The sequence below is a fragment of the Eumetopias jubatus genome, unplaced genomic scaffold (genome assembly GCF_037043125.1).
Source record: "Eumetopias jubatus isolate StellerSeaLion01/CBP00866 unplaced genomic scaffold, mEumJub1_p1.0 scaffold_9, whole genome shotgun sequence".
In the NCBI taxonomy this organism is placed as follows: domain Eukaryota; kingdom Metazoa; phylum Chordata; class Mammalia; order Carnivora; family Otariidae; genus Eumetopias; species Eumetopias jubatus.
In genome coordinates, this window is record NW_028274815.1 from 117509704 (window position 1) to 117523513 (window position 13810).

Below are 13810 nucleotides of genomic sequence, written 5' to 3' on the forward strand. Positions count from 1 at the left end.
TTTCTTGTTTGGCATCACTTATTCTTTTTCTTTTTTTTAAATTTTTTAATTTTTAAGTTTACCCAATTTTTAAGTTTACCACTATACCCAATGTGGGGCTTGAATTTACAATCCTGAGATCAAGAGTGGCATGCTCTACCTACTGCGCCAGCCAGGCAGCCCTGGCATTACTTTTTCATATAATCTGGGAGGCCAAACAATTAATGTGTATTACTTATGCATGAAATCAGGGATAAAAAGATAGATAATTTGAGGTGGTATTTGTCAATCAAGCAAAATGAAAACTTTTTTTCTTAAGATTATTTATTTATTTATTTGACAGAGACAGCAAGAGAGGGAACACAAGCAGGGGGAAGCTGGAGGGGAGAAACAGGCTCCCCGCTGAGCAGGGAGCCTGATATGGGGCTCCATCCCATGACACTGGGATCATGACCTGAGCCGAAGGCAGAGACGTTTAATGACTGAGCCACCCAGGTGCCCCCAAAATGAAAACTTAGACTGATTGAATTTACTCAGCAGATTTGCTATCTCATTTTCCTGGAAAGTGTTAGGTAAAGCCAGTCAGACCTCTGACTCTCCCTTTCTAGGGTCCTTATACTGGAGACACTCCTTCTTAACATAGTAACTTTTCAGTTTATTAGAATGTTTCAGCTTCTTTAATACAACTGTCAACCATTCCTGCCTTCATTTGACTTGCTTTGTGTGTTCCCAGGTATCAGCCCTTCTGAACTGGTTGTTTAGTGGATGGTTCATCATTCAAATTGCATGTTTTTTTTTCTTATGGAAAATTTCTATTGTGAAAATCTTTAAGTTTATGAAACTTTTTTTTTTTAAAGATTTTATTTATTTGAGAGAGAGAGAGAGAGCACAAGCAGGGGGTGCGGCAGGCAGAGGGAGAAGCAGGCTTCCCACTGAGCAAGGAGCCCAACGTGGGACTTGATTCCAGGACCCCGGGATCATGACCTGAGCCGAGAGCAGACACTTAACCAACTGAACCACCCAGGTGTCCCTATGAAACTGTTTGTTTGTTTGTTTATTTAAGATTTTATTTATTTATTTGACAGAGAACACTAGAGGGAACACAAGCAGGGGGAGCAGCAGAGGCAGAGGGAGAAGCAGGCTTTCCGTGGAGCAGGGAGCCCAATGCGGGGCTTGATCCCAGGACCCTGGGATCATGACCTGAGCCCAAGGCAGACAATTAACGACTGAGCCACCCAGGCGTCCCCCTATGAAACTGTTTAAAAGGAAAAGAACAGGGGCACCTGGCTGGCTCAGTTGGTAGAGCATGTGACTCTTGGTCTTAGGGTTGTGAGTTCAAGTCCCATGTTGGATGTAGAGATTACTTAAAAAAATTAATAAAAGGAAAAGAACAATCACCTACAACCTGTTTTTTCTACCAGCCCTTTTTTTATTTTTTAAAAGAATTTATTATTTGGAGAGAGAAAGAAAGCACGAGCGGGGGGGGCAGAGGGCGAGGGAGAGAGAGAATCTTAAGCAGGCTCCACACCCATTGCAAAGCCTGATGTGGGGCTCAATCTCACGACCCTGAGATCATGACCTCAGCCGAAATCAAGTCTGGTGCTTAAACGACTGAGCCACCCAGGTGCCCCTAAACACACATGAGTTTTAAAGATTTATTTAATTTATTTTATAAAGAGAAAGAGTGTGACTGGGTATTTACCCCAAAGATACAAATGTAGGGATCCGAAGGGGTACGTACACCCCAATGTTTATAGCAGCAATGTCCACAATAACCAAACTGTGGAAAGAGCCAAGATATCCATCGACAGATGAATGGATAAAGAAGATGTGGTATATATACACAATGGAATATTATGCAGCCATCAAAAGGAATGAGATCTTGCCATTTGCAACGACGTGGATGGAACTGGAGGGTGTTATGCTGAGTGAAATAAGTCAATGAGAGAAAGACATGTATCATATGACCTCACTGATATGAGGAATTCTTAATCTCAGGAAACAAACTGAGGGTTGCTGGAATGGTGTGGGGGTGGGAGGGATTGGGTGGCTGGGTGATAGACATTGGGGAGGGTATGTGCTATGGTGAGCACTGTGAATTGTACAAGACTGATGAATCACGGATCTGTACTTCTGAAACAAATAATGCAATATATGTTAAGAAAAAAAAGACGATAGCAGGAGGGGAAGAATGAAGGGGAGTAAGTCAGAGGGGGAGACGAACCATGAGAGATGATGAACTCTGAAAAACAAACTGAGGGTTCTAGAGGGGAGGGGGGTGGGGGGATGGGTTAGCCTGGTGATGGGTATTAAAGAGGGCACATTCTGCGTGGAGCACTGGGTGTTATGCACAAACAATGAATCATGGAACACTACATCAAAAACTAATGATGTATGGTGATTAACATAACAATACAAAATTATTAAAAAAAAGAGAAAGCGTGTGCACAGGTAGGGGGAGGGGGAGCCCAACATGGGGCTTGATCCCAGGACCCTGTGATCATGACCTGAGCTGAAACCAAGAGTTGGACACTTAATTGACTGAGCCACCCAGGTGTCCCACACATACATGAGTTTTAATGTGAGCTCAAAGGGGTGTAATTTGGGATCCTGCCTTTCATGTAATGTACTGCAGACAAATTCTTTCTAAGATGTGATGGCATTACACATCAGGTATGAGGATCCACTTGTGTGATTTTTCCAGTCAGTCCATTGCCAAGATATGTTTCTGGTATGAGGCAGATGTTGCCTTGGCAGTGCTCTGGTGTTACTTAAGCAGTATAAGCTTTTGGGACCCAAAGTTTAGTGGGGGAAAATGCAGTTTGAGGTAGCTTGCTGTGTGAATGTGCCCTAAGAGCTCAGAGTGGCTACATTTTCCATCAGAACCACCTCTGATCCCTAAAGATAAATTTTATTCATATAGAAAATGACCACCAATCCCAGTATCCAAAGATTTGATAAAGAATTACTTAGGAAAATATAAATTGTCAGAATGAAGTCAAGAAGAGGCAGAAAATATAAATAGAACAAAGAACATAATAGTTCTTCCTTGTCCAGCCTCGCAAATAGGGCCAGAAATCAGTGTCTCAGCTTTTGTTTACTTCTTTTGTATTACTTAAAATTCATAGGAGTTGCAGCTTGTAGTTATTCATCTGTTTATTGGCTACTTTTTTTGTCTTCCCCCAGTGGACTAGAGGCTTCATGAGGACAGGAACTCTGTCTCTTTTGGTCTTGACCGTTTTTTCTAGTCTTTCAGCAGATACTTGTTGAATGCATTAGCAAATGATTGTATTTAACCTGGAGATCAGTTATTTTGTTTTGGAGTTCTGAGGGGTGCCCCTTTAAGTGAGCCCTTGGTCAGCATTGTTAAGTGGGGGTCTCCTCACAATTCCTCGAGCTACAGGATACTGCGTAATAGAGAAGGAGGAGCCAGTGGAGGGCACACCTGTGTTAGGATGAGAGCAGGCTTGAAAGAAGCCACTGGCAGGGTTTCCTGGAGCTTTTTGTTTTGAATAATGCTTGTTTGTCTTTTATGTGTAGTGAGTGATGCTACACTCTGGGCCGACTTTGCCTAAGTTTCATAAATATTTAATTGGCTTTTTCAGGAGAATAAAGGCAGCCCCGCTGATGACTGAAAATGACAAAGCATCCACCTAACAGACGAGGAATCAGCTTTGAAGTGGGAGCCCAGTTGGAAGCCCGGGACCGATTAAAAAACTGGTACTTTTACATTTTTCTGTTAATTAAATTCCTTCTGCTAGCATTGATAAAGAGGGGTAGCCTGGGCTTTGCTGTAGTGTTTTCTTGTTCCCTGACTCTTGGAAGGTAGAAGGAGACTTAAGCCTAGAGCTGTGGAAATGTACTTTCTTTTTGGTGCTGGGATCCTTGTGTCATGGAGACCACCCAGTGACTACTTGTTAATACTTGTTTCCCCTTCCTGCCTGTTTGGGGGATGGAGTGATGGGAAAAAGAAGCATGGATGGCAGGGAAGAGTTAAAAGTGCCAGCTCTCTTGCTCTTGGCTGCCTGTGTGGAAGAAGAGCGGAAAGATCAGGGATGGAAGAATGAAGGAAAGGTATTAGATTGGAATAGTTTGTGTGTTGTGAACAACCCCTCCTGTTTTCTGGGTGTGTGTTATGGTTGAAATGTAGTCATCATTCTGTAGGGGTGATTAACTTTAGGACTGAGGGTTGTAGTCCTGACTTGTCATTGACTTGTGAACTCTGGGTGGTAATTACTACTTTGAGCATCAACTTCATCTATAAACGTGTGGGTAGTAGTAATATCAACCTGAGTTTTTCTGAGAATCAAAAATTAGAATATGTGGAGAAAGGCCTTCCTTACCAACTGTAAAATGATGGTTGTTGAGAACGTCTTGGAATTTGGTCATTTGTTAATGCTTAAGGTAAAGGTGGGGGTTTCAGAACTCAAGCCTTTCTGAGTTTTCCTAAGGAAGAGTGTAGTCCTTTGGGGGAGTTTTCTCAAAATAAGCTGACCAATTGCTGGGGTGTAGGAAGAGAAGAGAGGGGAAAAGAGAAGCAGGGAAATGTTGACTGGGGCAGGAAATGTCTCTGCTGCCTTTTGGGGATAGAAAATTTGATATATGAATTATGGACATTTTGAACACCTAGTTGTTTTAGGCTGTTTGTATTATCTATAATTATTTCCCTTTTTTGTTTTCCCTCAGCTCTTTTTAAGGCAACTTAATCAAGGGGAGAATTCTTTTTAAAAATGTGGAAAAAATTAAAATATAGAAAAAGTAAAAAAGTACAGCTAGCCATAAAATAATCTGTATACTTATCACTCAGAATAAATAAATATTAAATGTTAATACAATGAATTAGTATATAAAAATTTAATATTAAGATTTGTTAATAAATTAATGTCACCCAGAATAAATAAAACATTTTCTTTTATTATATTTATGTTTAAAAAATTAAGGACATAAAACATTTCTGATTTAATGCAAGTATCTTTTATACCTTACCGATTCAATTCCCCTTCTGTGTTCCATAGAGGCAACCAGCACCCCGAAGTTGGTTGTATCCTTTCTGTCCATGTTTTTATATTTTTACTATATGTATGTATTCATAAGTAATAGTTAGAATCACTTTAGGTATTTTAAAAATGAATATAACTTTTATTGTTTGTTTCTTTTCTTTAGCTTATGTTTGTGTGATTTACCCATACTAGTATGTAAGGTACTCATTCTAACTTCTGTATAGAGTTCTGTTGTATGAATATACCATATTAAACAAATATATATATTTTCTTTATCCAGTTTCCTACTGATAGACATTTAGATTCCAGTTTTTCACTTTATTTATTTTAAAGTAAGCTCTAGGCCCAATGTGGGGCTTGAACTAATAACCAGGAGGTCAAGAGTCACATGCTCTACCTACTTAGGGAGCCAGGCGCCCCTCTAGTTTCTCCACTTTAAACGTAGTGTTGCTGGGTGTCTGGTTAGCTCAGTCAGAAGAGTGTGCCACTCTTGATCTTACAGTCATGAGTTCGAGCCCCACGTTAGTGTAAAGATTACTAAAAATAATAAATAAATAAATTAAAAAAAACTAACACAGTGCTATTGTGAACGTCTCTGTAAATGACTTTTTTGTGTGTCCATTTGCAAGAATACTTCTTGGGCAGTAGCTTTCAAACCTTTTTTATTGCAACTTATAGTAAGAAATATATTTTAAATCCAGTGTAGTACCCATCCATATACACATATAAATTTAACTGAAGCAAAAAGTTTTAGAAACAGTCCTTAACCTTAGGACATGCATTGTATTCTGATGTTTTTCCTCTATGTTGTATGTATGTTTCCTGAACATATGCACAATTGCTGGTCTAGAATCATTAATTTGGTTTTATAATCTAATGGGTCATGAACTGCTGTTTGATAAGCCCTACTCCAGTAAATTTGTTGAGTAATATGATATACACATTTTCAGTTTTACTGGAAATTGTCAAGTTTATCTCCAAAATGCTTCTACTAAATTACACCCCATGGTAGTGCATAAAACTTCCTGTTTTTCCATGTCCTTATCAATCCTTGCTTTTTATAGACTTTCTGGTTTTGCCAATCTGTTGGTTATGAAACATTGTTTTATTCTATGTCGCCCATACTTCTCATAAGGTTGAGCATTTTCTATTATGTGTGTTCTCTGACTTGCTTTTTCCTATTTGTCTTTTCTGAGTGACTTATTAGGGTTTTACTAATATGTTATGGATTCTAATTCTTTGTCGGTTTGTATTGCACAAATCTTCAGTCTGTAGCTTGTCTTTTCAGTTTGTTTCTGGTATCTTTCATGGCACATAATACTCTCCTGAATTCTTCTAAAAGTTTTAAAGTTTTGCTTTTCACATTTTGATCTTTATTTACCTAGAATTGATCTCATGTATGGGATGAACTTGGTCTAATTTTTTTTATTCATGTTTTAAATAATCAGTTGCCCCAACATCTTTTATAGGACAGTCTTTCCCCACTGATCTGTAATACCACTTCTGTATACCAAGTTCCATACATAACATGGGTCTCTTCTTAGCTCTTCATTCTATTCTATTAATTTATATTTACTCTGGTGGTAATAGCAACACATTATCTAATTCACATTGCTTTAAAGTAAGTCTTGATAGCTGTTAAGACAGATTTTGCCCCTTTGTGCTTTATTTGTTGTATTCTTAGACCTTTACTCTTATTTTTTCTTTTTTTAAGATTTTATTTATTTATTTGTCAGAGAGAGAGAGAGAGCACAAGCAGGGGGAGCGGCAGGCAGAGGGAGAGGGAGAAGCAGGCTCCCCGCCGAGCAGGGAGCCCGATGCGGGACTCGATCCCAGGACCCTGGGATCATGACCTGAGCTGAAGGCAGATGCTTAACTGACCGAGCCACCCAGGCGTCCCTACTCTTATTTTTTTAAAAATTGAAGTATAATTGACATTCAGTGTTACATTAGTTTCAGGTGTAGACCTTTACGTTTAATGTGAATTTTTATTTTATTTTATTTTAAAAATGATTTATTTTAGAGAGAGAAAGAGAGAACGTGCATGTGTGAGAGGGTGTGAACAGGGGGAGGGGCAGAGGGATAGGGAGAGAGAACCCTTAAGCAGATTCCCCGCTGAGTAAGGAGCCTGACACGGGGCTCGGTCCCAGGACCCTGAAATCATGACCTGAGCAGAGATCAAGAGTTGGACGCTTAACCAACTGAGCCACGCAGGTGCCCTAGAATATTATGTTTTTGTACTTATTCACATTTTCTTTTATAAACTTAAGTAATGTTTTATAACCTCCATAAAGCTTTTACATGTTATCTATTAGACTTATTCCTAAGTACCTTTTAGTGTTTGTTGCTTCTGTGAATGGATCTTTTTTCTTTTATTGGAGAGCAAAAAGAGTATCTTAAGCAGGCTGCATGCCCAGTGCAGAGCCCCACCCTGAACTTAGTCTCACGACCCTGAGATCACAACTCTGAGATCATGACCTGAGCTGAAATTAAGAGTCCCACACTTAACTGATTAAGCTACCCAGGTACCCCTTGTGAGTGGATCTTTTTTTATTTTTTTTCAAGATTGTATTTATTTGAGAGAGAGAGAGGGAGGAGAGAGTGTGTGTGAGTGGGGGGAGGACAGAGACAGAGAATCTCAAGCAGACTCTGTGCTGAGCATGGGGCCCCATGTGGGGCTTGATCCCATGACCCTGAGATCATCACCTGAGCTGAAACCAAGAGTTGGATGCCCAACCTACTGAGCCACCCAGGCATCCCTGGATCCTTTTATATTACATTTTCTCTTTGGTTTTTGGTGGTGTTAGGTAATGCTGTTGAGGATTGTTGTTGTTGACCAAATTCAGTGTGTGAACTTTACTGAGCTCATAGTTTAACTGACTGAGCCACCCAGGCGTTCTACTTGAGATCATAGTTTAAAAGCAACTGCTAAAAAAAGATTTATGACATTTATGAGATTGTTGGAAATTTGAACATTGATTAATGATATTGAGGCATCATTGTTAACTCTTAGGTATGGAAATGATATAGCTATGTTTTTTAAAAAGTCCTCATTTTTTAGGGGTGCCTCGGTGGCTGAGTTGTTAAGAATCTGCCTTCGGCTCAGGTCATGGTCCCAGGGTCCTGGGATCGAGTCCCGTGTCGAAGTCCCTGCTCCTCGGGAAGCCTGCTTCTCCCTCTCCCACTCCCCCTGCTTGTGTTCTCTCTCTCACTGTGTCTCTCTCTGTCAAGTAAATAAATAAAATCTTAAAAAAATCCTCATTTTTTAGAGATTACATACTGATATTTATGAATAAAATGATTTGTTATCTGAGACTTTAAAGATAATATGAAGGGACGAAAGGATGGGAGGTAGAGAAAGCAAAAGTGGTAAGTGGTGGTTATGGGAGGGTTTACTGCTGTTAAATTTTGTATGCTAAACTTGTATCCAGAAACCTTGCTGCATTTTCATACTTGTCCTATTAGTTCTTTTGGATTTTCTAGGTAGACTGTCATATATATGCAAACAGGTATATTGCCTCTTACTTTCCAATCCTTATGCTTCTTATTTCTTTTCCTTCCTTCCATCTTTGCTGTGTTTTCTTTCCTTCTCTCTCTCTCTCTAGTTTTCATTGACCAGGACCACACTGGCATGGTGTTAAATGGTGGTGGTGATAGTGGCCTTCTGTGTCTTATTGTTTGATTAATAGGAGCACGTGTGATGGTTCATCATTAAGTATGATGTTTAATGTTAAGATCATGGTAGATTGTTTAATCAGATTAAAGTAGATTCTTCTTTGTCTGCTGGAAGTTGTTTTTGTTTTTTTGTTTTTTTTTCCCCCTAGCCTGAGTGACTGTTGAGTTTATCTAATGTTTTCTGGACATCTAATTAATTCACTGTATACATTTTTGTCTCTTCAGTGTATTAGCATAGTATATGACATTAGTAGATTTTCTAATGTTGAACAGTTCTTGCCTGCATGCCTGGATAGACCCTACTAGGTCATTTATATAATAAATTATGGGATTGGGCGCCTGGGTGGCTCAGTTGGTTAAGCGACTGCATTCGGCTCAGGTCATGATCCTGGAGTCCCAGGATCGAGTCCCACATCGGGCTTCCTGCTCAGCAGGGAGTCTGCTTCTCCCTCTGACCCTCTTCCCTCTCGTGCTTTCTATCTCTCATTCTCTCTCTCTCTCTCAAATAAATAAATAAAATCTTTAAAAAAAATAAATTATGGGATTAAGTTTGCTAATATTTTATTTGGGATTTTGATATCCATGTTCACTAGTACTTTTGGTTTTGATCTTTTCTTGCACCTTCCTTTGTAATTTCAGTCTGTTGTTATAGAAGTCTTAGGAAATGAGGTAGTTTATTCTCCCCCCCACCGCCGGAACAGTTTTTGTTTTTTTTTTTTAAGATTTTATTGATTTATTTGACAAAGAGAGACAGCGTGAGAGGGAACACAAGCAGGGGGAGCAGCAGAGGCAGAAGCAGGCTTCCCGCGGAGCAGGGAGCCCGATGTGGGGCTTGATCCCAGGACCCTTAGATCATGACCTGCGCCGAAACCAAGAGTCATGTGCTTAACTGACTGAGACACCCAGGTGCCCCATCTGGAACAGTTTCTTGAAGCTTTATTAAATCTTGCCAATACTCCCACCCCGTTTTTTTTTTTAAAGATTTTGTTTATTTGCTAGAGAGAGCACAAGCAGGCAGAGGGAGAAGCAGGTTCCCTGCTGAGCAAGGAGCCTGATGCAGGACTTGATCCCAGGACCCTGAGATCATGACCTAAGCCGAAGGCAGATACCCATCTGACTGAGCCACCTAGGCATCTGGCCAATAACTCCTTTTGGTAAAAATAAATTTTAGACTTCAAATCAAATACTTTACTTTTTAAAAGTTTTTATTATTTTATTAGGTGAGGAGGAGCAGAGGGAGAGGGGGAGAGAGAGAATCTTGAGCAGGCTCCACATGGAGCCTGATGTGGGGCTTGATCTCCCAACCCTGAAATCATGACCTGAGTCGAAATCAAGAGTCAGACCCATAACTGGCTGAGCCACCCAAATACCCCTCAAATTCTTTAATAGTTAGTGTTCTGCTATTTTCATTTTCTTAAGTTAATTATCTTGATTTTATTTATGCTTATGTCATATTTTTTCAAGTATGCTAGCAATATAACATGATTTATATAGTAAATAGTAACATATGAAAAAGTTACTTGTAGTTTTACCAACCTAACAAGGTAGTCTTTTTTGTAATTGCTTATATATAAAATAGGCGTGATCATAGGGCGTCTGCCTGGTTCAGTTGGTGGAGCATATGACTCTTGATCTTGGGTTGTGAGTTTGAGCCCCATGTTGGGTATAGAGATTGCTTAAAAAAATTCTGTTAAAATGGGCATGGGGCACCTGGGTAGCTCAGTTGGTTAAGCGTCAGACTCTTGATTTTGGCTCAGGTCATGATCTCATGGTCGTGGGATTGAATCTAGGTCAGAGTGCTTGTCTCTCTCCCTCCCCCTTTGCCCCTCCATGTGTGTGCATGCTCTCACTCTCAAATAAATAAATAAGTAAATAAATACAAATAGACTAGGCATGATCTATGTGTACATAAGATTTTTATATATTCTTTTATTTTTTTAGTTATAGTATAATGTAATAGATAATCTGTTCTCAAGTGGATAAACTATATTTCAGATGGTTATTCTACCTTTGTAGAACTTTTTGCTTCCATTTATTTTATTTTTAAATTTTATTTATTTATTTTGAAAAGATTTTACTTAATTGACAAAGCAAGAGAACACAAGCAGGGGGAGCAGCAGAGGGAGGGGGAGAAGCAGACTCCCCACTGAGCAGGGAGCCCAATGCAGGGTTTGATCCCAGGACCCTGAGATCATGAGCTGAGCCCAAGGTAGATGCTTAACTGACTGAGCCACACAGGTGCCCCAACTTCCAATTTGTTTGTAAAGATTTATTTAATATATTTTTTAGACAGAGAAAGCGAAAGTGGGAATGGCAGAGGGAGAGGGAAAAAGAGAATCTCAAGCCGACTCCACGCAGAGCACAGAGCTTGGGACTTGATCTCACAAGCCTAAGATCATGACCTGAGCCCAAACCCAGGAGTTGGATGCTCAACCAGCCATGCCACCCAGGCACCCCTGCTTCCAGTTTTTTTTTTTTTTTCACAGTTCCACAGAAAGCAGTTTATTGCTTTTAGAAGAAAATAAGATGTTTTCAGAACTTTTATTAGTGAAGAAAAGCTGTTAGAACTTGAAATCTTTTCTAAAACATTATTTGGAAGCTGGTAGAAAGCTTCTCACTTGCAGCCTGAGCTGTCCGATTAGACACAGCTAACTGCTTAGAAGCAGGGCTTGTGTTTGTGGCTGGTGTACCAAGTGTCAGGTCTGACCTCCTTGCCCCAGTGCCTGCAGCGCTCCTTCTTCTCCAGCACCTACTCATGGCTCTTCCTCGCCACCCTGCACCTTGCCGTCCAGTATGGACCCTGTCTAGGTGTGTTTGTTAGGTGTTGCCTATGGGGCAGGCAGGGGGCCAAGCTACTTTTGGGGCAACACAGGTCAGGATCAACTAATAAGAACCTGGTACTATCTAAGGACAGCCAGAAGCCCCATGCCCAGTGCTGCCATTTCAGACTCTAGTCTGGCTGTGGGGTCAGCATGCCTGATACAGATCAAGTGGGCACTCTGCAACTACAGATGTCTAAGGCAGGAAAACAAGACTGCCAGCTTGTGGCAGCTCCAACAATGATCCTCAAAAGCTGATCTTGACCTCTAACCCTGGCTCAGGAGAAAAGGGACCCCCACACAGCCTCATGGGAGAGAGGCCCTTCAAATTTTTTACTTATTTACTCACTTCGTGGTAATTTAGCAAGCTCTATGTCAGGCAGTGAATAGAATGCTGCCCTGCCCACTTTTGTTGTCTTCAGGGGAACAGATCTTGTTAGGGGCACAGAGGGACCTGCTTGTGGCTAGAGTGGCCTGGTTTTAGAGGAATGTGAATGGGGCTAAGGGAAGGAATATGTATAGGACTGGGGAAGGATGAGCCTTAGTCGGCCTGGGTAAGTGGGGCAGACTTTTCAGAAAAGGTGAGACTGGAGCCATAAGTAAAGCGGCAGCGGACATTTGGGCAAAAGCAGAGTTTTTTGGGGGTGGGGTATCAGTGCTATAGGATCAGTTCTCAGGGTTCGATAGCTAGGTCCCTTTGGGTGCAGGTGACTACACAGAGAAATCCAATTGTCCTTGAGTCACATTCAGATAACTTGGCTACCTTGAATGCCTTTCTAAACAGAAATAAAGAAAATCAACAGCCCAGCCTGTGAACTTCAGGTTGTAAGTAATTTCTACAAATGTTAAGCCCTTATTTGGTGTACTGATAAATGCTTGTAATTGAGGGTGATGAATTCTGGATTAGAGTTTCATATGCTGTAATTACTAGCTGAGTTTACTTGGTCAAGTTACTTTACTTTTCCCAGTCCCAGTTTGCATGTAGGCAAAATGGGGAATTATAATTGGATTATGTGGATTAGATAGGATCATTCCTGTGGAAGTATTTTGTATTCCGTATTACTAGGAAAGTACAGCCACTAGTTTTCTTCTTAATTATGTCTACTATAAAAATGAAAACATTATAGGGGTGTCTGGGTGGCTCAGTCGGTTAAGCATCTGCCTTTGGCTCACGTCATGATCCCAGGGTCCTGGAATGGGGCCTCTCATAGGGCTCCCTGCCCATTGGGGAGTCTGCTTCTCCCTCTCCCTCTTCTCCTGCCCCCTGCTCATGCTCTCTCTGTCTTTCAAATAAATAAATAAAGTTAAAAAAAAATGAAAACCTTATGGCCAGCTTATAAGAAGTTTTAGGACCAGAAGTCTAAAGTTGTAGTTCTGCAATTCATGGATTATCTAACTTAATTTTCCACTTAAAAGTACCATGAGATATGGGTGCTATTATTTGCTTCATTTTATCAGTAAGACAGAGGAGACTCAGAGAGATTAAGTCATTTGCCCAAGGTCACACAGGGTTAGGACTGGGATTTGAATCCAGATAGACTGAGTTCATAGCCTTTCTGAAATAACCAGAATTCTCCAGAGTGTTTAATGTTTCTGACTCCAAATTTTAAATAAATAAATATTTTTCTCCCCCAACTCCTACATTTTATTTTTAAAAATATTTATTTTATAGAGAGAGCTCTTGTGGGCTAGTTGTAGGGGAGGGCCAGAGAGAGAGGGAGAGAGAGAATCTCAGGCAGACTCCCCCCTGAGTGCAGAGCCTAATGTGGGGCTCCATCTCAGAACCCTGAGATCTTGACCTGAGCTAAAATCAAGAGTTGGACACTTAATTGACTGAGCCACCCAGGTGCCCTGACTCCTACTAAATTTTTTTTTTTTTTAAGATTTTATTTGTTTATTTGACAGAGAGAAGCAAAGCAAGAGAGGGAACACAAGCAGGGGGAGTGGGAAAGGGAGAAGCAGCAGGCTTCCCGCTGAGCAGGGAGCCTGATGCGGGGCTCCATCCCAGGACCCCAGGATCACGACCTGAGTTGAAGGCAGACGCTCAACGACTGAGCCACCCGGGCGCCCCTTTCTTTTTTCATTTTTAAGGATCCCCAAAACTCAGATTATTTAGTGTGGTGTTGCAGTCAGTTACATTAATTATTCTCTTTGGTGCTAAAATTATCTCAAATTTAGCTAGTGGGAGGCCCTTTAAACCGGGTTTTTTGTTCTTTTGACACACTTCTATTAGTCCTTGAGTATTTTCTTTTTTTCTGGCACTACTTAGAAGGCCCACATTTATTTTGCCCATGTCATCCTCCTCCCTGGAGTCCGTCATTTTTCCAAGGAGGCCTA

General features: G+C 40.7%; 1 protein-coding gene and 1 non-coding gene across 3 annotated transcripts in view; one reads left to right on the top strand and one right to left on the bottom strand.

Moving 5' to 3' along the window:
* PHF20 (PHD finger protein 20) overlaps positions 1-13810 on the top strand; it is a 145375-nt gene that overhangs the window by 19264 nt on the left and 112301 nt on the right. For both annotated transcript variants that reach the window (XM_028118613.2, XM_028118614.2), the window contains exon 2: positions 3585-3699. In XM_028118613.2, the coding sequence (XP_027974414.1) occupies positions 3617-3699 (83 nt within the window). In that variant the 5' untranslated portion in view covers positions 3585-3616. The remainder of the gene's footprint in view (positions 1-3584; positions 3700-13810) is intronic.
* LOC114220865 (small Cajal body-specific RNA 20) lies at positions 11664-11795 on the bottom strand. The gene has a single exon (XR_003611645.1).